At 39.9% G+C, this 24026-nt stretch overlaps 2 protein-coding genes across 7 annotated transcripts in view; one reads left to right on the top strand and one right to left on the bottom strand.

Moving 5' to 3' along the window:
- Window positions 1-14419, bottom strand: part of tnpo1 (transportin 1) — a 30220-nt gene extending 15801 nt beyond the window's left edge. Inside the window, exons 1-8 of one of the 4 annotated variants that reach the window (XM_028602203.1) lie at window positions 14375-14419; window positions 11018-11136; window positions 10743-10868; window positions 9161-9236; window positions 8432-8581; window positions 7896-8002; window positions 1379-1512; window positions 340-421 (exon numbers count right to left, since the gene is read on the bottom strand). In XM_028602203.1, coding sequence (XP_028458004.1) covers window positions 340-421; window positions 1379-1512; window positions 7896-8002; window positions 8432-8581; window positions 9161-9236; window positions 10743-10847 — 654 coding nt within the window. In that variant the 5' untranslated portion in view covers window positions 10848-10868; window positions 11018-11136; window positions 14375-14419. Of the gene's footprint in view, window positions 1-339; window positions 422-1378; window positions 1513-7895; window positions 8003-8431; window positions 8582-9160; window positions 9237-10742; window positions 10869-11017; window positions 11143-14374 lie in introns of those variants that run through there. The other 3 variants (XM_028602202.1, XM_028602200.1, XM_028602201.1) reach the window with 3 other exon arrangements.
- Window positions 9088-23706, top strand: LOC114571313 (MOB kinase activator 1B). 3 transcript variants are annotated; one of them, XM_028602207.1, is made up of 6 exons: window positions 9088-9272; window positions 15308-15474; window positions 17688-17781; window positions 19140-19273; window positions 21213-21376; window positions 21560-23706. In XM_028602207.1, exons 2-6 carry the CDS (start codon window positions 15420-15422, stop codon window positions 21635-21637), a joined length of 525 nt encoding a protein of 174 aa, XP_028458008.1. In that variant the 5' UTR covers window positions 9088-9272; window positions 15308-15419; the 3' UTR covers window positions 21638-23706. The 3 variants fall into 3 exon arrangements, with proteins under 3 accessions (XP_028458008.1, XP_028458005.1, XP_028458006.1); XM_028602204.1 differs by lacking the exon at window positions 9088-9272 and adding an exon at window positions 13686-14108; XM_028602205.1 differs by lacking the exon at window positions 9088-9272 and adding an exon at window positions 14485-14682.
- Window positions 23707-24026: the final 320 nt, after the last annotated feature.

Below are 24026 nucleotides of genomic sequence, written 5' to 3' on the forward strand. Positions count from 1 at the left end.
TAGAGGAAAGGGGGGAGGGACTGAGAAGTTGTCGATGTTCACATTTTTTGGCTAAGTCCTGGATCTTCAAAATCCTACCTACGGCACCTTTAAAGAAGGGATTTAAAACAAAGGCTGGACAAAGCAACAATCGGAGTTGTAAAGCACAGACAGACTCTTAGTGCAATAGATAGCATTTAGTGCAGTGAGAGATAGTGACCTGAGGGAGGGAGGGAGGTAATTCTCATTGGGGCTAGACTGTCTGCCTTCCAGACAGTATATGTGTGTGTTCACTTTTGTGTCTAAACACACAAAGGCACACAAAGACAAAGTGTAAAGATGCATTCCGGTCAGACTTGCCTCAATGAAAGGGTCGATGTGCAGCATGAGAGCCTGAGTCCTGCTGATGATGAACTGATTAACGCACGCAATGGCATGAGACCTGCAACACAATAACAACCACTTAAGAACCACACAAACACGTTTTGCTCACATGTCGCACACTATGAATGCAGCCCCTGTCTTCTTCTCTGCTCCGAAGGCCACCTCCAAATAGGAAGATTTATTTTCTTCTGTCTACAGGCCTGTTGCATTACGACACGCTGAGGCTTTAAAATGATATAGACCTTTAGTCCGTCTTGTAAATATACAGTACGTGTGGTGAAATGTATTTGCATCATAAAACACAGCGGATGATTGATGATTTATAGGTTTAGATATGTACCAGATAGAAATGCTCTGAATCTTAAGAAAGGTGGAAAATATAAATGATGGCCTATTTTTCCACTTAAGATTTGAAATAGTCACAATTATATGCAACAAAGTCAGAAAAATCTGTACAATAAACTAATGACCATCGTCAATATGTAAGTATAACGGAATTCATGAATGCTTTAATTGCAATGCTATAGATCTTCCAAACCAATGATGTCGTCACGTTTTAATCTCGCGAGATCTCGTACAGCGAGATCTCGTCACACCCCTTCTGAGAAGCAATTCATTCCGAGTCCAAATTTACCACTTTATTCTCAGAGAACATCAGAGTTCTTTTTCCGTAAATTTACGACTTTAATCTTAGAGAACATCAGTTCTTTTTTCGTAAATTTACGACTTTAATATTAGAACGTTTTTTCTCGGAATATTACCCCTCTCTCCCGGGTCCGTAACATTATTATTTTTCCTACGATAGCCTTAGAACGCTGTCGTAGCAGAAGCAACTTGCGTTTGCCAACAGCAAGCAGACAAGTAACTCTGTGGCAGATAAAGTTTCTGATCTTTGTGAGTGGTTTACTGGTCTGGCCCACTTGAGATCAAATTAGATTGGCCCACAAACTAAAATGAGTTTCACACCCCTGTTAGAGTCAATACAAATAGAAAGCTTAGGAAGAAAACTTGATACCTAATCTTAGGACTGCTGTGCTTAAAAAACTGCAAGAACTTGGGGATCATGATGTTCAGAGGACGATCCAGTATGTCACTGTCCAGGATCTCAGCAGAGTCCTCACAGATCTTCTGCAGGGCTCCAAAAGCTCCCTGGGGGATGAAACAAAAAGGAAAAAAACAACAGCGAATGTTATGAAAAGTCCACTAAGACACCCGACCTCAAGGCAAGTTACACTGCAGCTGGAGACAAGGGTCTGTGGAACTAGAATGGACTTAGGTTTCTGTTTACCTTCTTTTGATTTTTTGACATCATATTTTTGTGATACATTCTCGACATATTGTTAATATACAGTATGTTTGTATTTTATTGGCTCTGCACTGAACAAATGTTATATCAAATGTGTTGACATAAGGACGGTTCATAGAGGAGGACCTTCTTCCAGTGTTTTGCACAGTGCGAGTGCTCAAAAATGCATTCAAACTTCTCATCTATAATCTTCAATAGGATTCATCCCCTTCTGCTCTAATAACCTTCAAACTGTTGGCAAGCAGTCTCTCACACACACACACACACACACACACACACACACACACACACACACACACACACACACACACACACACACACACACACACACACCTCTCTTTCGCATCTCTTTCTTTAGGCTAGCTGCTTGACTGATGGTTAGTATGCATGTTTACAATATGCTGCAGACTTCAGTGTCTCTCACAAAAATGCAGCCTGAGAAGCAGATACAAGAAACAGCACAGCGCTGACACTGACGGTGTCTGAAATGTGTTTCCATGGAAACCATTCCCATGTCGGCATTCCTTTCAGATGACAGTTACAGAAGTCTCCAAAAATGTGGAGTGCAACCAAGGGGAACACAGTCATTTTACTAATTAGTATACAGATGACTGAATTTCACCTTGCAGGGTAGTGAAAAATGAATAGGACTGCATTTTTATTTTTTTTGGATGACATCAAAAATGTTATGCATGCCGGCTATGAAAATGAAACCACCAGATTTAGACATGATACAAGATTTAATGTTCTCATGGAAACGAATGATGCCAGATTGTTGTTGAAAAACATATGTTGTGGAAATTGAGCTGAAATGATTAATCCTGTTGATAGAAAATGAATCAGCAACTATTTCAATAGTTGATTAAGTCGTTTCTCAAGCAAAAATGCCACAAAAAAAGGTTACCTTGTTCCAGCTACTAAAATGTGAACATTTGCTGCTTTTATCTATTTTATATCACTGCATACTGAATATCCTGGACTGTTGGTCAAACTAAATATAATACCTGAAGAAGTCACACTGCTTTCTGGGAATAGAACCGCATTTTCACTATTTTCTGACATTTCATAGACAAATCGAAAAACATAATCATCACATAATGTAGCTTCTTTAAATTTTCCAGTCTATACAACAACAAAAAAAGCAGAACGATATACAGTAGGTATGCCTTGTTTCGTCAAATGAGTGTGATTAAGAGATTCATGCATCAGATATGGGCTCAGAAAGCACTTTAAAGACTGAAATGTAGCTCCATTATAACTCATCCCATGTGAAAATGTGTGGAACCGGACACGAGACCGCGCCCAATGACATCTAACCTTAATGCAGATGTTTTGTGTGTCAACAGAGAAGGGCAAAGAAATAGGGCGTGGCCTTCAAGCATTCCAGTGACGCTGAAACATCGAAAAAATGTAATCCTCCCTTCAAGTCCTGCTACGGAAGGCAATAACCACGAGAATGTAAGTCGTTGCAGATGAAAGCGAGCCAGGGAAAAGAGAGCTATGCTTTTAGTCAAAGTAATGGCTCCTTCTCTTCCTGCTCCGGACATATAAAGAATGTCCCGGTGCAAACGAGCACTGAGGGGACAAAGCATTTTCATATATGGTCGCTTCCTCCCCCTCAACTTGATCCTCACAACCGACTTCCAACTGCCATTAATCACAACAGTAAAACAGCTGTCAGGCCTAAACCTATATAAAGCCATCCACCAACATTACACTCGGCACCCAACACACCTGCTCCTGTCTTTTTATAGAGCATGTAGAGAGGGGTACAGCGTGCCGGCCCAGGGGGCTCTTCCTACAACTGCCGCTCTGAAACCACAGAAAAAGACAAGACCTATGGTACAGCTGCAACTGCTGATGTTACCAAGGCCATGAGCTGGTGCTGATTTTCTTTTCCATATTATAGAAACTAGTGCAGTGCCCGTGCAAAATCGCTTTTTGTGTGCGTTTTTAGTAATTGCTGGTTTGGTGTGTTTACAATTACACAGCAGCAAGTTCATTTTTATTCATTTTATTCTGTGCTCACTCAGTGCTGGGCAGTGTGAGAGGGGGAGTGGCCAGCGGCTAGAGCCAATGTGTGCTTCTTTTACCGATATATATTTAACGATATCTTTTGCATTTCTGATCCAAACAACGTCAAAATTGGCACTGCACTTACTCGTGCCCGTAGCAAGACACCTGTCAAGTTTGAAATCCATCGGACTAACGGTTCGAGAGATATGCGCATAACAGACACACGGATAGAATAGACAGAAAGACAGACGTTCCTGTAATTCATAGATAGATAGATGCATGTACTTGGTTTGCTGCATATACAAAATATTTCACACTATTTTATAAAGCAGACAATGCAATACCCCAACTCAAGATAAAACACATTACTCAAAGTAAACAGCTACACGCCCCAATTAGATCATGTATCCAACAGACCCTCTCTATCCTCGCAACATCAGCAGACATCAGCTCAGTGTGGGACAGTACTGACTGCACTCAGTAAGAGGAGAATTCAGTAACAGAGTGATCTTGTGCATACATACAGTACATACACACATACATACACATACAGTAAATACACAACACAGAGGACGTGAAGACTGATCAAATGGGCCAGTGGCCAACGCGTATCCACACGTTTCTCGTTGCTTAGATTACCAAGTGCACGCTGCTCTGAAACCGCACGCTGGCAGCCACCACACATATTCCCAAAATAGATATCAAAGTGCGGGTGGCAGTAATGGTGGGGTATTTAGGGTTCTCTATAGCAACATTCAACACCTTAAAAAATGAGTTTGGCACGCCATCGATATTTGCTGTCTCTGGTACTTTTACCAGGTGTGCTGTAGAGTCGACAGCATTTATTCTGGTTTTTGCACATCTGCATCTACATCTGTAGACACACATTTAAACTTTTCTGAAATATCTTTAAGCAAGAAGCACAAACCATTCATTATTTTTCAACAATTTACAATTGGCATAAAGTGTAGTAAACTTTCAATGTAATGCATTACATTTCTTCACTTTGCTTTTGTCCAAAGTACAAATGAGGTACAGTATAAGCCACAGTAGATCAAGGAGAAGCACTCCATGTTCCATCTGACACAAAGGCCACAAGGCTGCAGGTACAGTGTAGTGAAACACATATGAAAGAGCTTTTCTTGTTAAAAAAATAAATAATAATAATATATGACCTTAAATGATAGAGCTGGCCAATATATCGATATTATATCGATATTGTGATATGACACTAGATATTGTCTTAGATTTGGGATATCGTAGTATGGCATAAGTGTTGTCTTTTCTTGGTTTTAAAGGCTGCGTAACAGTAAAGTGATGTCATTTTCTGAACTTACCAGACTGTTGTAACTGTTCTATTATTTGCCTTTACCCACTTAGTCATTATATCCACATTACTGATGATTATTTATCAAAAATCTCATTGTGTAAATATTTTGTAAAAGCATCAATAGTCAACACTACAATATCGTTGCGGTATCGATATCTAGGTATTTGGCCACAAATATTGTGATATTTGATTGAAGTGATATGATAGGGCCTCCATATATTGTAAGTATTGTCCAATTCCTACATCATAAAACAGGCTTCACAAATGACCTGTCTGGTTGTGGCAATATGTGATATATATTTATTGCCCCTTTAAATCTAAAACCTCACATCTTGTAATAGTTCAAATCCATTTAAATATCATTACTGTCATTAACATTACAGGAAACATTTACTACATCCATAACCCCAGTATATAGCCACACCGGACTGTTAAAGTATTTATAACACTTACTGTAAAAGAAACAGCAAGAAAAGATCAATGGCAGTGCAAAATACCTTTGCTTCCCTACCACGACGATACTGGACGTAAACATGCTGAACTACAAACTTTATAATAAATAGTTAAAAAACACTGACAGCTTTGAAACATATATTTTGCACCTGTTATTACAAGATAATAAAAGGACATCCAGAACCAACTTAACCATCTTCAACATCGGACGCTAAGAAGCTTTCCAGCCTCCAAGCTGCTTTTCAAAATCATAGTGAGCCTTATGAGGAGTTGCTACACTTGGTCGCCGTTCAGTGTTAAGCCTTGTACACACATACACTTCAAGATCCTCTGCAGTAAATAGCTGACCTAAATCTCGGCTTCTGATTGAGCTTCTGATTGAGGCCGGCTGTGGTGCTACAAGGAGAGACATTTTTCTGTCACGCCTCTCCCTTAATTGTCGGATAGTGCAGTCAACTGTATGGACATTCAGCAAGAACGTAAGGGGTGGTGAGTAAGCCGGGATACATTTCAAATGCCCTTCGACACAGCTGCATTTACATAGACTGTTTAACTCATAGCCTAACGTGTGCGTGTTCTCCTAAGTAATAAATCACCTTCCCTATAACGGCTGATGTCAGAGGCACATGCAGCTGGCGGCATATTAACGACCAGGGAGTTTATGCGAGTATGGGTGCCGCACATTCACACAGATCCTACATCCACCACAAGCTACTGTATTGCAACCTCAGTGGTCGTTGCGATGGAGCATTTATCCACCATTTCAAAGTAGTAACTGTAGAAGCACTGATATGATCGAGAACACAGTGCATAAAGCACTTCTACTTAATGCAATCGAGAGCTGATAATAAGTATCATACTTCAAAGCAACGAGAGGAGTTAGAGGTTCAATACATAGGATAATGACGGACTTAAGAGGGAAAATACAAGACAAATCAACACTGTGTTGTGTTAGCTGATATGACATTATAAATGCTATTCTAGGGGATGATGTGCGTCAAGTCAGAAAATGGGGTCATTATCGTTTTAAGGATAGAAAAAAAAACAATGAATGATTCCATCCACGTTGAATAATCTGCAGTTGTGGCTGCCTTTCCAGCTGTGAGACTGCCTTTAGCTCATCTAGCCAGCAGGATGCTATCCAGATGCTGCTTTATAGCTGACCCAGCTCTCTTCCCTTTCCACGATAAATTAATAAACAAATAAACAGACAGGCAGCGCTGGGTGCCCAGACATGCCTACTTATAGCACAAGTGTGCTGTAAAACAGGATCACAAATGTGCATTACACTCTCAGTCTTATCTCTCACACACACTCACACAGCAAAAGAAGAACCAAGTGATATTGGAGAAACCAAATTTAACGCCCATAATAGAACAATTACATTACCATCAAATCCAAACAAGGCCAAGTGTAATCTCTAAAATATACTGCCATGTAGATACTGGTTTTGACAGACCCACTGTATTTCATGCTTGGGACTAATGCCTACAGATTAAACTGGTTGGGGGGTGGGGAGGGTCCATCATAGTATGTCAAACATGTTTGAATTTAGGGATTTAAATGTGGACAAATCCTGACAGTTCCCTGTAGAGTGAGAAATGGAATAACTGTGGCAGCAGTCAGTCTTCAATTTTGTTGAGTTTTCAATGTTTGATTGTAACTTTGTTTGTTTTGTTTATTCAGATGTCATCTAACATCTCTGACTTACGCAAAACAAGATGGACATACGCAAACACGTTCTCTCATTTTCATTGTGCTTTTATGACAGAAATGTAGATTTTTACATGCTGCCGCATTTATCAAATCCAGTGATTTCTTGATTATATATCCGCCTGCTTTGCATGTAAACTTGTAGTACGATTTTTAAGGTCTTCCATGCAATAGTAGCCTGGTTGACACCAGACCCTTCTCAGTTGTAACTGAGAGTGGGTCTGGGGAACGTTCATTCACAGCCCATTTCCAAAGGGGCGTCACCAATGGATGCCGCTCAAATGCCTCTGGGCGCAATTGGATAGTCCTTCAACCAATCAGACCAACGATCCGGGTGACGTAGCAGCGACAGCGGCATCAACGGGTTGCTGCACTTCGGTGGCCGTCATGTTGAATGTAAACAAAAAGCTGCTCGCCGTCGCTGCGCTATCGTCATTCGTGTAAAGACCGCCTCGTCGGTTGTGAATGGTGCCTCCATTTGGAAAAATTGGAAATGGGCTTGAATGGGCTCTTGGCCAGACTGACTAGCAGAGCAGGGTTTTCTGAGGCTAATGCCATAGACTAGTACTAATGTCTATATGGCGACATCTTTTCTGTCATCATTAGTACAGTTTAATGTCTAAAAGATGCGCCCACATACTATAGGCCCCGACTGACAAGCAGGAAATCCCACAATCACGGGATCCCACCTACAACTCCCACGTTAATCCTCACCTCACATGTGTTGTAGTCCTCGGAATCTAACAGCAGGCAGAGTTTAGGCAGAAGCTCCGGCCAGTTTTGTAGCTCTCCCTTGGAGGCGATGGTGGTGATGAGGATACCTGTTACGGGAAAGATTAACTATTAAACTGACAAAACTACTAACAATGCACAGACACTGCTTATTTTAGTGGTTAAAACCAATACAAGGAAACACAAACAAACGCGAGCGTTTTTTCACAACCCAGAATGATAAGCTGGTGTAGCCAGACCATACTCCAGCGCTGACGCAGTACTGTGGAGATAAAAGGTATGGCTATGCAAGACTAGATGATTACTGATGTAATCATTTGGAGGTTCAAAGTGACAGTATGTGCTGTGTGCAGATTTAAAAAAAATAAATAATAATAATCAACACCACCAGAGAACTACACGGGGACAAATAATGCCTTTTTGTAGATATGAACACGCAAGTTATGATGTGTGATCATTTCATGTAGCATCTCTAAAGCAAGCCATCACGTTGAGTAGACCCAGAGGATGTAACTTACCCACGGTGGCCCGGATGAGGGGCGAAGAGTCTCCGATGTTTTGGAGGCACTCGCTCTTGATGAAATCAGACACGCCATTAGGGAAGTTCTGATAGTGGGCTTTTACATTGTTCTTCAGTATCAGCCCACTTAGGGACCGTGTTGGTTCATCTTGAAAGGGGGTGGGGAGAAACATTTTTGTTGATCACAAGATCTTATTGCCTTCATTCAAACCAGCAAGCAGCAGAACATAAACGTAGTCTCGCTTTAACTGGGAAAACTGGATACTGAAATGATGTGTGGCAACAAGAACTATTAGTACAAAATACTTATTGTTCAAACAATGTATTTAAATGTATTTTCCTTGTAAATTGGTAACTAATATCTGGACTTATTATTCTCTTCAGTTCTAATTAATTGTGGCTTATCGCATTTGAAGTAAGAGCATCATAAAATGTCTTAACGCCACTTAACATTTCGATCATCTACTGTGCAGACAGCCAAGCCAAGAGTTGAGTGGTGCCAGGAATTAGGTTTAAAATTAGAGTGACCCATATTCCAAGTGCCACATCATCTGTGGCAGAGATGCCATCGGGTCACCAGAGTCATGTCCAAACAGACCTGTCACTGAGCAGTTACATAAAAATGACAAGTCTGCCGTTCACACTGTCCAGTACCATCAGATGATCTAGGAACACAGTACTGATACGGAAAAATGACACACTGAAACAGACAAGGCAGAGAACTTACCTTCTGATTTTAACTTTGTCAAAACAAATATCAAATAGTTGTTAAAGTCTGGATACTGATTCAGCTGCTCAAGTCTCTGGGAAAAGTGGTTGAGGAAGACAAGGTGCTAACTGTACGTATGGCATGTGAAAAGGTTGTTAGCACATCATCACCGCAGTGTGTTACATGGTAGTAATGGCAAAAACAGATTCTTTCATGTAAAGATATGTAGAAAGGACAAAGGTTCACGTGGTCATATGGTGGTGTAATGTAACAGTATAATGTTACATAACGTGTGTATGTGTGTATATGTCAGGGGAGTGGGTGTATAGGGGATCATGAATATGTCAGTTTATGTGACGGAATATTGTACAGCTATAATTACTTAGCCACACGTCTTCAGACAGCTTTAATGCCTGGTTTTGCCAATCCCACTATATTTTATGTCTAGGTCTAATGCTTGCTGATTAGGTAGATGGGGGGGGGGTTGAGTGTGAATGAATCCTAACAGTTGTATGTGGGATGAAATGGAGCAGATGTGGCGTTAAAAACTTAACCCTTGTGTTGTCTTCCCGTCAACCTTTTTCGACGCCTTTTTTTCACAGTTTGTTTTTGCTTTTTCCAACGTTTTAAATTGTTAAATTTTTCTTCTACACATTTTCAGCGCTTATTTCTACGTCCCATATTTTGTAATATATAAAACAAAAATTGAAAACGGGTCAATGTGACCCGAAGTCAACACAAGGGTTAAACAAATGAAGCATTATCCAGTTTATTTTTTTTTTTTTTTTAATGCTAATCAAGGTAGTTTTGTGAGAGGATTTACTTTATTCAGATTTCAATTGTAGCTAACATCTCTTTTTCATTGTCCTGTCACAAGAGAAATGTACATTTTTGGATGCTTGTGCATGCATCAAAACCAGTAATGTCATGCTTATACAGCATGTTCTTCCCACACACACAAGCTTTGTGTATACATTTTAGTGGCACACCCCCACATTACTTTTAGAGACGGATGTTTTTGTTTATAGTGTAAGATCATTTATGCTAATCAGCAGACACTAATTGGATGTACGGTGACACCTTTCTATCATCATTTCTGACATCTCACTGTACAATTATTCTCACGTGTAAAATGAATAACCTTTACGCTTACGGTATTAGGTAATGGATGATATAAGTGTTGCATGAAGCTGTTGACTTTTTTTTTCTTCTGCTGGAGCATAATGCAAAGTGAGGGTGTAGCTATATGGAGGCGATTAACTGCTGGATCAAGCCTACATGCGACGCTTGCTTGTAGCGACATTAACCCAGCACAATTCACCGAACTATAATGTTATAAATGGCCAGCCATGAGTAATTCAGCACGGCACGGCTCGGCTCGGCCTGCTTTGCGAGTAGCATGTTGAGCTTATCTGAGACAAAAAGCATCAACACCTGCGTACCTGCTTTCTTATAACAGTAACCACCCAGGCTAGTGTTAACGTTAGCTCTCGCTAGCCTGTTGAGTCTATCTGACATTTATTAAGCGCTAACAACTAACAAAACATGTGTTATAATCATAGAGGTTATTATAATCCATGTCTGGCTTAAGAAAGGATACTTGCTGGACGGATCTCTGTGTGGACGTATCTGGCGACTGAGACTCTTTCAACAGCTGTAAAATTTGTTGAAGTCCTTGCTCGTCTGGCTTCCACTCACACTCCATCTTGCTCCAACGTTACTGCTGCTGCGGATAAAGAAATAACAGTGGCTGACACGGAGGATTTGTTATCAAACGACTCACTAACGCGTAGCGTTACCCCTAAGAGACGAGAACACGTTATCGCTACATTATCTATGCACATAAAATCATTTTAGATACAGAAATGCTTTTACCTGTCTTGTCTTAGCAGACGTTCTCGAGTGAAGCTGACTTTCTGGTGAAATGTGACCGTCTGTCTGGGTTTTCAGACATGGGCCTGTTACAGCAGGCACATCCGTTGAAAAACCTGTGGCTATGGAAAGCCAGGAGGTTCAAAAATACGTTATTTCTAACATGTTATTAACTGTTAACGACACAACGCACAAACAGCATGTTGTCTATGTGTTTTTAATGTGTTATTAATGTGTTGTTTAAATGTTATTTTTTACATGTTAACAACATGTTGACAACGCGTCTTACGTTGCCAGACTTATCTCCACAGCCCTGTGGAGTAAAGTCTGGCTACACCACCTTCTAGGATAGGAGAAAAACAATTCTTGGTTGTTCTCTAAACCAATCACAAGTGTCTTGGGGGGGGGCTCTAACGGTGCATTCTATTATTTATCTGTGTCAGAGTTCCGGCTAGGAAAACAGACGTTGCCTAGCAACAAGCACCAACACGCCACCTTTCCTCAGATTTCCGAGTTCGGAACTCGGACAACCGTGAGGACACAGAGCAAGAATTCCGATATGGATTCCAAGATGGTAGCGCCCTGTGTGACTTGTAGTATGAATCGTTGTCATTGTTTTTGGACCGTTTTGGCTGTTTAAATTAAGATTTGAATCACTCGTATTACGGCAATACCTTACTGCGTCTGTTTCTCTTCCTGTTGGTATGGGAATCGGTCTTGTTGTGAGTGCATTATTGAATGAAGCCTTGTTTGCTAACGTGGCTAGCGTTACTACTCGGCCAGTGCTACCATAGCAACAGCTTTCCGGGTGGTGTCCATGTATTTTCTCCGACTCGGACGCGCAAAACATACCAGAACGCTTGAAGTGTGGAAATGACGTCATATCCGAGGTCCGAGTCGGTTCGTTGAGAATAATAGAACGCACCATAAGTTCTGGATGCAGCAACGGTGCCTCTGCAAAACTAGCCTGGATGCCAGCCGAACTTAGCCCCGCCCACAAAATTTGAGGTTGGGAAGTTCGGTCTGGAGTTGCTCCGTTGAGAGGCAATTATTGCCCGAACAGGATCTGTTCGGACCAATCAGATTGTCGGACAGATGATCAACAGTAACGGAATCAATCACGTCACCAAAGAACACTTGGGTTGAATTTGTTGAGATGTGTAGATTCCAACAGAAGATATCGACAGCGCATTCATTTTAAAATCCTCAGCGGAGGAGCCTCAACAACTGCCCGAAAGCAAGAGAGAGACTGAAGAGAAAGAGCGTTATATGGTGGAGAGAGATAGAGAGAGACTGAAGAGAGAGAGCGTTATATGGTGGAGAGACATAGAGAGAGACTTAAGAGAGGGACCGCCGGCGCTAAAACAAAGCCGTGAATCAGAGAAATAAAACGTGTTTTCGCCGATCCATCTCTAGAAATGCAACTGTAGCGAGCAAGTCACTATCATTAAGAGAGACCTGATCATTAACGTTATCCACATTTATATTTACAAGAAACAAATGATATATCCAGCTTCAAAAAAGTCTAAAAGTCGGAAGTTAGAATGAATGCACGCAAATGCATTGTGCAAAGAGTGGTTGCTATGGAGACGATACACAGTGTTGAGTTCCATTGCTCTGATTGGTTGGAGGTCTATCCAATGAATGCAGAGGCATTTTTTTTCCTGGTTCGGTTGGAACACGCCCCATAATCACAGCCCAATGGAGCGGTTTCAGACTCACATTCTGACTAGAATCTGAGTATGACCACGTCAGGCTACTGCAAAACAGTATCGAGAAGGAACCTGTTCTGGTGGAACATTTGCACCCCACAAAAGAATAGAAAAAACATGTTGACAACACACTGACAACACGTTAACAACACGTTGTTTGAACGTTGTCTATATGTTGTTAATGTGTTAGAAATTACATTGAACTGCTTGGCTTTCCATAGCCGACCATACCGATATAGACGGCTGAGTGGTCCTAGTGCTAGATAGATCACTCAAATGTTCACAAATCTCCATTAGGTTGGTTTATATCTAACAAAGGGTTTTTGACATATGCACATTATCAAAGCCCTTTATGTCAGAGACAGAACAGCTGTGAGGAAAAAGTCTAATACACAAATTATTATTATTATCAATTCTCTAAATATAACAATTTCCTTCTAAAGTTTTTTTTTCTTTTTTTTTACTACTAATAGAGCATTAGCTCATTTTTGAAATCTGGAAAATGGAATCTAATAACAACTAGTGAATACTATATATATATACACAACATTAGAACTATATATGCTATTCTTACACCATTATTACAGAAATATATTTAATATTATTTATATAAGTTATATTATGTTGTAATGTTTGTATTGTCCTCTATTGTATTACACACATTCAACAAGCCTAATGTAATGTATGAGCCTCATCAAAATGTTGGAGAGGATGTGGTGAAAACAATGATTTTGACTTTTGTTTTGGGTTTTGCCCAATAATTCAGATATTTTATTGTAAACATTAAGGATTTCTACTTTGAAATTATATTATTGTTGCAAAAAATATGCTCATGCATGCACTTGTGGATTTAAAACAGGAACATTTCAAACCAAATGGCATACATAAAGTGAAACGAAATAGCAGGTCAGTCTGATTATTAATTTAACTCCAGAAGATGGCAGTAGTGGAACTTTAAGGATGCAACCATAGGATGCAATCCAAAGAAGTCTTGTGTTGACCGTTTTGTTCCACTGGATGGCAGCCCACAACAGAACTGCTGGCTGCCTTGGACGCCCAATGAAGAAGTTAGCATTACATTCAGTACGCTGCTGCCTCTCAGCGTACAGAGCAGCATCCCGTGGACCGGCTTTTCTATAAATTTAATATATTTTCTTTCATACAAACGTGTAGATATTTTTTGTTAATTCTGCTACGGTTATAGTTATTTCGGATTTTTCACAAGGACATCATAAGTTAGCCCGAGAAGAACCGAGGACGTGTGAGACTTCATAGTTTTAACAAACACTGCAATCCCTTTGGTCTGCCTCCTTCACTCTGCTTGTTAGCTATTTGCCAAGAGAGTGATTTTCTACCGCCCAGGGAAACATGAGCTTCCTTTTGTGAGTAATAATTGTGTCATGAATGCTTATTTTGCATTGCCATGGGGATTTATCGGGAAATATCATTAGTATTAGTGCTATAGGGCTACATAATAGCGATAGCATAATACGGGCTAAGACTATTTGCTGGACTCACCTCTAAATGTCTGCGAATGATTCACATTGCTTTCTGTAGATTTTTACGAAAATTAGCTTCGGCATTGATAGTAGATTATTTGTACAGGTATTAGGTTGTGATTCAAAACTTAAAGCGTAATTGTACTGACCCCAGAGCAAATATTAACTGAGATGGGTTGTCAGTCTGGCCTGGATATTTCCTGGTGTGAACACTTTGTTGCCACGGGCTAATCTAGCCCCGGTGTGACAGAACGCACCAATCAATCTCTGACGCAAAAAGTCGACCATTTACCTGACGATAAAAGTAACAAGATTGTGTCTTTGATATTTAACGTTAGCAATCAGAGGTCGGAGGGTTGAATGCGCCCTCTGAGGATGAGGATGTATTTTTAGGTTAATGGAGGAAGAAGAGTCGAGTTATAAACCCAACTCTCAACAACCGAAAAGCATTTACAGAGTAGGTCACCACTTTTTACTTCTAGAACACCCAGTTTTAAACATTTGAAATGGATTAAAACTTATTTGACAGTGTAAAAGTGCCATCATAATTCAATTCAATTTTATTTAGAGAGTCAAATCACAAGTTATTTCAGTTAAGTTATCTCAGGACACAGAGTAGGCCTAGACCACATTTTCTCTTGCCCTATTAAAGTATATGTAATTTGGTATTTTTATAACAATGATCTAGAATGTCGACTTTGATGTAGATTAGTTTTAATAGATGGCAAAGCTCTGAATAAAGGAAAACCGTTTTAGTGTGACCTAGCATGTTGTGATGACTCACATTCTTGTTTAATGGGGCAGTGAGAGGGATTGATACACTACCTCTCCAAATGGCCTCATTATACACAGAGAGACATACTGTTCTGGTGGTCCCCCGCTCTGATTCTGCCAAACACTTCAAGTCAATGCAAGCTCAACTCTTTTGTCAGCTCTTAAGAAGATCCTGACTTTTTGTTTTTTTGTTGTTAGAAAAAGTCCCTCACCTAGGGGCACTGTGAACTCATGATTTGTCATCATATCTGACTGCCTCCTTATTGATCACACTATTTTCTCTTCCTCTTTTGAAATGTGACTCACAGTGGAAACCGGTCATCCAAGACGTTCAAGCCCAAGAAGAATATCCCGGAGGGTTCACATCAGTATGAGCTGTTGAAACATGCAGAAGCTACACTGGGAAGTGGAAACCTGCGCATGGCAGTCATGTTGCCTGAGGGTGAAGACTTAAATGAGTGGGTCGCAGTCAACAGTAAGCACCAATTTCACCCCCTCCCCTCTTCCTTGACACACCCTTTTTAGATTCAGGTTTCTGGAAGAGTCACTTCACCTTCACACACCTTTTTTTAATTTTACATCTGTCACTCACCTTTTAGTTCATACATTTGCATGTTTCCTTGTAGTCCTGTTCCTGAAGTCGCAATTAGTCCACATTTAATAATCAGTTGAGAGTGAACTATCAGGGGTTGGCATTCCCTTGCACATAGTTTTGGCATTGCCTCTAAAGTCCATGTGCATTCATGCTTGAAAAAACACTGAATGTTAAATAGACTTTGTCTGTGTTGCGAGAGCCATGTTTACTTTACTTTCGAGTTCGAGTGTCTTTAGGGTTTAAGATGTTCACTGTCTTAGCATGTTACCTGTTAGGTTAAGTTTCTGTTTAGCAATTTTACGACAGTATACGGTTAAGTGATTTGAATTTTGATTTGATCATTCTTTTTACACTGGTGTAATGCAGGTCACAAAATAAATGAGTGAATGCATCATTAAAATAGTTCTTTTGACTGACTTCTATACTGTCATTTGAGACTCTTGGACTGTATTGCATGGTTCTTTGAACATTTGGATGCATTTTAGAACCCTCTGTAGCCCAAAAAAACATGAACCCATCACCATAAATAAATGACATGGAACTTTCTGTTCCTGTTGATGTATTTGCACATTACCACTTCCCTCATTCCAACTAAACCAAAGTCTACGTATATCGGTTTATTAGTAACTGTATATATTTTATTTCATTTTATTTTTATTCTAATTTAAATATTTGTATATTCTATTTGTGTGTAGCGTGGAGGGTCTACAACTTGCATATCATTGCGTAACCCTATGTTGTAAAATGGCCAAAATATTAACCTTTTATCTAGTGTTTTTACACAATGTTAACAGAGAATTTAACGAATCGAGTTCACGCATTTTCTAGCTTCGTTAAGGGGTTAGTGGAAATGGATGGATGTTAGTCAGTGACAGACAAGCTTTTTTTAACTTGCACAATAAGGGGAAGTTGGAATAAAATTGCTGTAACAACTCCTCACCCTACCAAGTTTATGACTCTCCTCATGATCTCTGTACACAAGAAGCAGTTCACTTCATTTTTTTAAGATTCCTGTTTTTTGTATGGCATTTAGCTTGTAATGAATAGTGACAGTAGAGGAAGAGAGGGGCTTATGACATGCTGCAAGTGTCCCTGGCCAGAATCAAACCGGGAAGGTTACATTTTATGCATCTTAACCGTTTGGCCACCCGGGGTTTTCACTTTATTTTGATTGAACAACTCTTAGCAGTTTACCTGTATCACCTGAGCATCTCTGATGTTTTGTAGCCCTGCTGTCGTTTTGCATACACCTCTATGTTAGCGTAGGCCCTTGGAGAATCGGTCATGGTGGCGATGACTTTGGCACCTGTCATGGTGATCATGTCGACCAGTTGAGAGCATGGCAGAAGCAATAGACCTGATCTATTTATGTTTTTCCTGTTCTCGCAGCCAGGCGTTGTGTTTACGGACAATAACAATTTTAATAAGAAAGATTAGCAGGGTTTTGCCTTGAAATGTGCATTTTTCTGTAGTAAGAGTACCTCTAATTCTGCTCTCCCTCACTGGTCATGAGCAAGCATCACATCTAACTTCAACTACTTTAGTGGCATAAACACTTGTGAACCATCCGTTCATTCCATTATCTGTAACCGCTTACCTTGGATAAGCACTAAAATCAGCAGTGTCAAATATGTTTTTACGTCATTTTGAAGTTGTCATCGAGCCGTTTTGGGCAAAAATATGATTATTGAAGACTGTGTAAACCTAGTACTCAAACATAAAAAGAAACTGGTGTCTTCTAAAACGGGACGTCGCACATCAGCTGTCCAATATGTATTTTTTTTTCCTGTGAGATAAGCAAATGGAGCACCAACACTAACGCTGCCAACCCTTTTAAATGGATCCAACTAATGGAAAGCCAAAGTTGGTGGCACTATGCCCCTGGGAACGACCGATAACACCATTTGTTCCTGATAACTGGAGTGTGCACTGGCTTTACAGTTTGGCATTATGGCAGTTAAGTGGGGGTGGGTAAAGGGCTGTGGGGAAACTTGATGCCAGCTGTTTGCGTTGGCACACAAGGTATTTGTTCCCATGTACGTTTTTGATTTAAATAAGTTCCCTTTTTCTTTTCTTTTTTTTTCTTTTTTCAGCTGTGGATTTCTTCAACCAGATCAATATGCTGTATGGCACCATCACAGATTTTTGCACAGAGGAAAGCTGTCCAGTCATGTCTGCTGGTCCTAAGTAAGTTTATCATTGTTGGCCTGTTTGTAGTCTAATAAAACAAACCAACAAGCTCTGCTTCACTCCTTGTTCTGTCAAGGCTCAACAGGCCTTTGGGTAGGGGTGTTGTCATCGGGACAAAACAACTTTAAGTAGCATCAAATGTGACAATTGAAGTTATATTCAAATTCAAAATGCAGCAGGCTTGTTGTCGTCATTGTGTAAAACACCTAACATAGACCCCTTAGTTGTCTGGCCTCCTGTAGTCTATATCCTTGACGCTCCACTTTGGGGATTGCTCCGTTGCCGCCGGAAAATCCGCCGGATTTCACTCATTTAGGCCGGACATCTGTTGCCTTTGGCTTTCTTTGTGTTTGCATTTTAAACTCTGATCAATTTATACGGACTGTGGTTAACCTTTTCTCAGCTCTCTGCCAGGTAAATCCAGACAGCTCCCGAATCTGAGTTGTCTGTTGCACGACTAAAGCAACTTTTAAACGTACACGTGTTCCATCAAAACAAGTTCCTTCCGAGCCTATTTTGCAGCGGCACCGCGGCTTTTCTCCGGTGCTTAGCGTTGCCCAAGACGATTGTGATTGGTTTAAAGAAATGCCAGTAAACCAGAGCACACTTTCCTCCCATCCCCGAATGCTATGTGGAGAAGCCAGACTCTCCTCCAGTGCTTTGGCAAAGTAAGACTAGGCCTCCTGCTGCCAAGATCAGTAGACTCTCTCAGATGTTTTACATGCTAGTGTCTCATAGAGAAAACCCCTCACAAGATTTATGTTGACTTCTGCAAGGGTGAAAGATTCCTTATGAGAGTGATGTTTGGTGACTTGCATCAGACTGTTCAGGGTATTTCCTGGATCAGAATGGGTCTTTGAGGGGTGACTACACACGGCAATCAGTCTGTGTTACCTTATTTGACAGAAATCTATGCATTTACCTGTTACTTCTTACAATTTGGTAAACCAAAATGTATATTATGCTTGAGTAAAAAAAAGAGAGATTCTAAAATCTATTTTGTGATATAGATAAATCCCCAGGAGTCCGGACTGAGATTAGCTCTCATATTCAAGTTTATGTTCTGCTTGTTCAACGGTTGTTTAGTAAATTGCTTTGTAACACATTTAGAGAGGATTTGAATTACTATTTCTATTCTCAATTCTTGTCATTTCGGTGCTGGTGATTTTCCTTTGGAGCTGGCTCAAACCTCTTTGGGGAGGAGGGGCGCCAAAAAGCTTTTGTAAATTGGGCAGTGAAAATGAAAGCAGAAATACAATTTTGTTGTACATTCAATGACAATGTCAGCGGTGAACGAGTGTGAACTTAGATGGACTCCATAAAAATCTAATGATTGTCATCTACATTTCCTGTAGGTATGAGTACCATTGGGCGGATGGAACCAACATCAAGAAGCCCATAAAATGCTCTGCTCCCAAGTACATTGATTACCTCATGACCTGGGTGCAAGACCAACTTGATGATGAGACGCTTTTCCCTTCGAAGATTGGTATGCTGTGCTGTGTCCTTTTTTTCTCTCTATCCTGTCAAAGCCATCTTTTCTTCTTAGGGGAGATCATCTGAGTTGTCAGCACCAAAGCACACGTAAATAGAGTCCGTTTCCTTATTTACATATACAATAATTAGATATTTCACAAATCCCTCCAGATGAACATTGTGAACCAGAATTTTCTCTGGTTCACAATGTAGAAGGCCATTGAAAAGAACTGTATACCCGTTCTCAACCTCCCAACTAGCAGAGGCTTGTGCTGTCTAGGGTGGAGCCTTAATAGAGTTGGATGGCAGCCAGCACAAATGAATGTCTCCTCTATCTCTCCGTACATCTCAGTGGAAAGAACCAGTGACTAAAGGTGTGTAGAGTTTGCTTCCTTTTCCACAATCAGTAGATCTAACAACTGGTATCCATTTTGTACCAGGAGGACCTCAAAGCCTTGCACCATCTTAAAAAAAAACAAGACCCAACTCCTTGTCCTTTGCATTTGCATTGACAGGATTATTCCACCCTCTAACCTCTAAATTATTAATATTCCCGGAATAGTCCAGTCTGGTGACCAAATGAAAAAGTTAAGTACTTAGAAGAGTGGGCCGTGTGCATGTCCAGCCCTAGGTGCAAGCTTTTAATCAAGTACTCCTTGTCCTGTCGGTCACGAGCTTCTTTTTGAATAATTGATGTGGACCTGTACTGTAGCTCTGTCTAAACTGTAGGAAGAAGCTCTCCACCAGGCGTTTACTGTATCAACTGCACAGCACACCTTAGGTGTAGAGAGCTGTTGCTACATCAACATTTCCTAACTACAGATGAGCATGTTGTTACAGCGAGTGCGTTGCACTCATCATTGTTTGCACTTCCCTTAAATCGGGCTGTGTTAGAGAACATACTGCATCTGCCTTCATTGCTCTGAGCTTTTAGGACTTATCAAGATTTGTAGCAATAGGTAATCGGAAAAAGAAAAGTCATGCGCAGTTAGTGATTGATTGTTAACTTTTCAATCTTGTCAATCCTCCCAATGCTTTTTTTGTATTTAAGCTAGAGTATGCCTGATGAAACCAAGCACAGTTTGTAAAACATACATACTGAGCAAAGTTATAGACGCAACACTTTTGTTTTTGCCCCCGGTTTTTTTGTTTCCATCCACCTCACAGGTGTGGCATATCAAGATGCTGATTAGACAGCAGGATTATTGCACAGGTGTTCCTTAGGCTGGCCACAATAAAAGACTACTCTAAAATGTGCAGTTTTACTGTATTGGGGGGGGTCAGAAAACCAGTCAGTATCTGGGGTTAGGGTTCAACACCTCTCCAAAGTGCCAGACGCCATCGAATGTGAGCATTCGCACACTCAAGTCAGTTACGACGATGAATTGAATGTTTTGAGAGCGAGAGAGGGATGAGCCCTAACCCTAACCATAACACTAGATACTGACACACCCCTCCCCCAATACAGTAAAACTGCACATTTCAGAGTGGCCTTTTATTGTGGCCAGCCTAAGGCACACCTGTGCAATAATCCTGCTTTCTAATCAGCATCTTGATATACCACACCTGTGAGGTGGATGGATTATCTCAAAGGAGAAGTGCTCACCAACACAGATTTAGACAGATTTGTTAACAATATTTGAGAGAAATAATCCTTTTGTGTACATAGAAAAAGTCTTAGATCTTTGAGTTCAGCTCATGTAAAATGTGGGCAAAAACAAAAGTGTTGCATATAGAGTGTGTGTGTGTGTGTGTGTGTGTGTGAGATATTAGGGTATTTTGAAACTCCCAAAACATCTTAAGGATCCTTTTACCTGTGAGTGTTTCCATCAATTGACCACTGAACGTGTTGTCTATGTCTTAGGTTGTATGTTTTCAGAATCTTCAGGTTTCAGTGACAGAACTGACCAACCTGAATAACTGCTTTTCTTTCTTACCCTCTTGTTCCCAAGGTGTCCCCTTTAAGCGAAACTTTATGTCCGTGGCAAAGACTATTCTGAAGCGCCTGTTCAGGGTCTACGCTCATATCTACCACCAGCACTTTGATTCTGTGATGCAGCTGCAAGAGGAGGCGCACCTCAACACGTCGTTCAAACACTTCATCTTTTTTGTTCAGGTAAAGAATCTGACATGTGAATATTGACTTGTGTGTATGTGTGTGTATATATATATATATAATATACATACACACACACACACACACAATGTATTTTTTCACTTGAGTTGTACTGTATATTAGTGATAATATACAGCGGATATTCTGTTTATGTTTGCTCCCTTACCTTTTTGTCTTTCTCAGGAGTTCAACCTCATTGACAGGAAAGAGCTGGTCCCACTTCAGGAGCTGATTGAAAAACTGACAACCAAGGATAGATAAACAGCAATGTAATCCTTGTTTTATTGGTCTTCTAGTTTTTGCACAGATACCCACCCCACCCTGGCTGTATGTATGCAGTATAGACTATATTTCCATTTGGGGAAATGTTTTTAATAAGGCCAGGAAGAAGGAAGGGTCTTGATAGGTTTAAGGCACCAGGACTAATGCTATCAGGGATTACACACTTAAATGAAGAAACCACAGACTAACATATTGGAGAAAACGGTTTTAGCTGTATGGAAAGATCCCCAGTATTCAGTCATGGCTTACATTTGGGATGATATAGACATATGTTCATTAGTTTTCTATTTTACTGCACAGACATTTTTTTTCCACTTCGATTTACAGGAAAATGAGGCATTTCCATGCTCTTAGATTCCCATTTCTTGCCTGCAGGGAAGAATGGTGTGTAAGCAAAGTGCTGTATAATAATGGAAGGGCTTTGTTGGTGAAGAATTTAAGCCAAGCCTTTAAGCCAATGTCACTGCACGAGCTAGTTATTTATTTATTAATTGATTTAGAAGGATCTGGGTGGCTACCTTTCACATCTGTAAGAGCCCACATCTGTCAATACAAAATAATCCTAAGTGCCTAGCATGGCTCATAATTGCCCTATATCAACAGTGAGAGCTGTAAGAAGATAAAGGCCATAAATCACTGACTTGATTGACACAACATTGAATTTTCCACACCACCTCCCTTTTAAGTTTCTGTGGTTCCTAATTCCTTCTTGCGCCCCTTTTTTCTATTTGTACTGTAACTTGGTTCAAAAATGATTTTCTCTTAAAAATCATACTCCTCACCAACCTTATTCTTATTTAGTTAGAAAGTCGCTTTACCAAGTGTTCTGTGCAGGTTATGATAAATGAATGTGTTGAAGGACATAGAAGTGAGGCTAGAATATTGTCATATTATAGCAGGGACAGACTAAAAATGAACTAAACTTTGTGTTTTCTAGTCAAATGTTCCTGAATACTAGTTTTTTTTCCCTCAAAACTTGAAGTAGAATTTTTTTTTTTTAGGAAAAGTCTTCAAGGGATCTGAAACCTTAAATTGTATATAAATGTCCTCAAATAGTAGTAGAGACCTGTGTTTAAAGTCACAACCTCCACTGTTAAAAAAAGTACAAGCATTTTGAATTGGATTATGCTGCATCCCTTGTTATCTCACTAGCCATAAAGCACTTTGAACAATTTTCCTGACCTCTTTTGCCTGAATGTTTTATTCTGCATAGACTGTGCTTTGTGAGAAGCTGTATCATGTGACTGATCATAGTTGATTTCCTCTCTTATATTTCCCCAAATGAATGTTGAATTGCTTAACCTCTAAAATTGGCTCTAAGGCACAAGTGAGATTTCTTATGCTTTTGTATGGTCTGAGTTGTTTGTTGCCGTGCTTCAAACAGCAGATGCATGTACCCTTCCAAATCTCAAAGTGTAGTTTACTATGCAATAATTGACCCAACACTAAAAAAAAAGGGGTTACCAGTTGGCTCATTCATACTTTATCTAATATTAATTTTCCTTTTTATAGTGCTTTAAGTCTGGTGTATGCTAGAAATATATTTCTCTTTTAGGTTTGGTTTAAAGAACGGTGAGATGAACATTTTATATATCTTTATATATATATAATTTGTCAGAGCGGTGTAATACTTGCAATGCAAACATGTAAATACTGAGGGTTAGACCGGTCTTAACGCTAACTTTCAGCGAGCATGGAGTGGTAGCTTTTGGTTTAAAGAATGCATTGAGTCTTCAGAGGGTGCTTCCCCCCCCCCTCCCCCATTTGGATATTAAAATCTTGTTTGTTTTAATTGTTGAGTATCTTTTTTCCACTTCCTTAGCTAACTATTATGAATGTTACTGCTCACCAGATATCTAAAAATGTAATAGAAAATCAGTCATCCTTTATGAAATGCCCATAACATAGCCTATTGCCTACAGTTTCTCCTCCTTGACTGTAATAATTGATGACCTGTTTGTAAATAATTGCTTGGTAGAGGTTTTCAATGCTACTGAATTGATTTATGCTGTTTACAAGGCAAATAAAGGTGGTCTTGACTCTTTGAATGAATTGTATGTTTACCATGTGACTAAGATCGTTTACTGAAATACTATACTTGAGTACAATTTTGAGGAACTAGGTTTTTCTATTCTATACTACTTTACACAGCTTCTTCAATACGTTTCAGAGGGAAACATTGGATGTTTTGCTCCACTACATTACATTATCTTCACAGATAAAGATGCATCTCACATTAAGATATTACATAAAAAAAACACAGTTTATAAAATATAATGCAATGTTTTGTTGGCACTTGTATAATATAAAATATAAAAGCCTCTTCAACCAACAACAACATTAAAGTGCTGCTTAAATGTTTATAACT

Source organism: Perca flavescens, chromosome 16, assembly GCF_004354835.1.
Source record: "Perca flavescens isolate YP-PL-M2 chromosome 16, PFLA_1.0, whole genome shotgun sequence".
Classification (NCBI taxonomy): domain Eukaryota; kingdom Metazoa; phylum Chordata; class Actinopteri; order Perciformes; family Percidae; genus Perca; species Perca flavescens.

What these genes read in the sequence shown, in the direction of transcription:
- LOC114571313 (XM_028602204.1), top strand. An exon ending in TGAGTGGGTCGCAGTCAACA is followed by an intron (nt 15,475 to 17,687) that starts GTAAGCACCAAT and finishes TTCTTTTTTCAG; the next exon opens with CTGTGGATTTCTTCAACCAG. An exon ending in GTCATGTCTGCTGGTCCTAA is followed by an intron (nt 17,782 to 19,139) that starts GTAAGTTTATCA and finishes CATTTCCTGTAG; the next exon opens with GTATGAGTACCATTGGGCGG.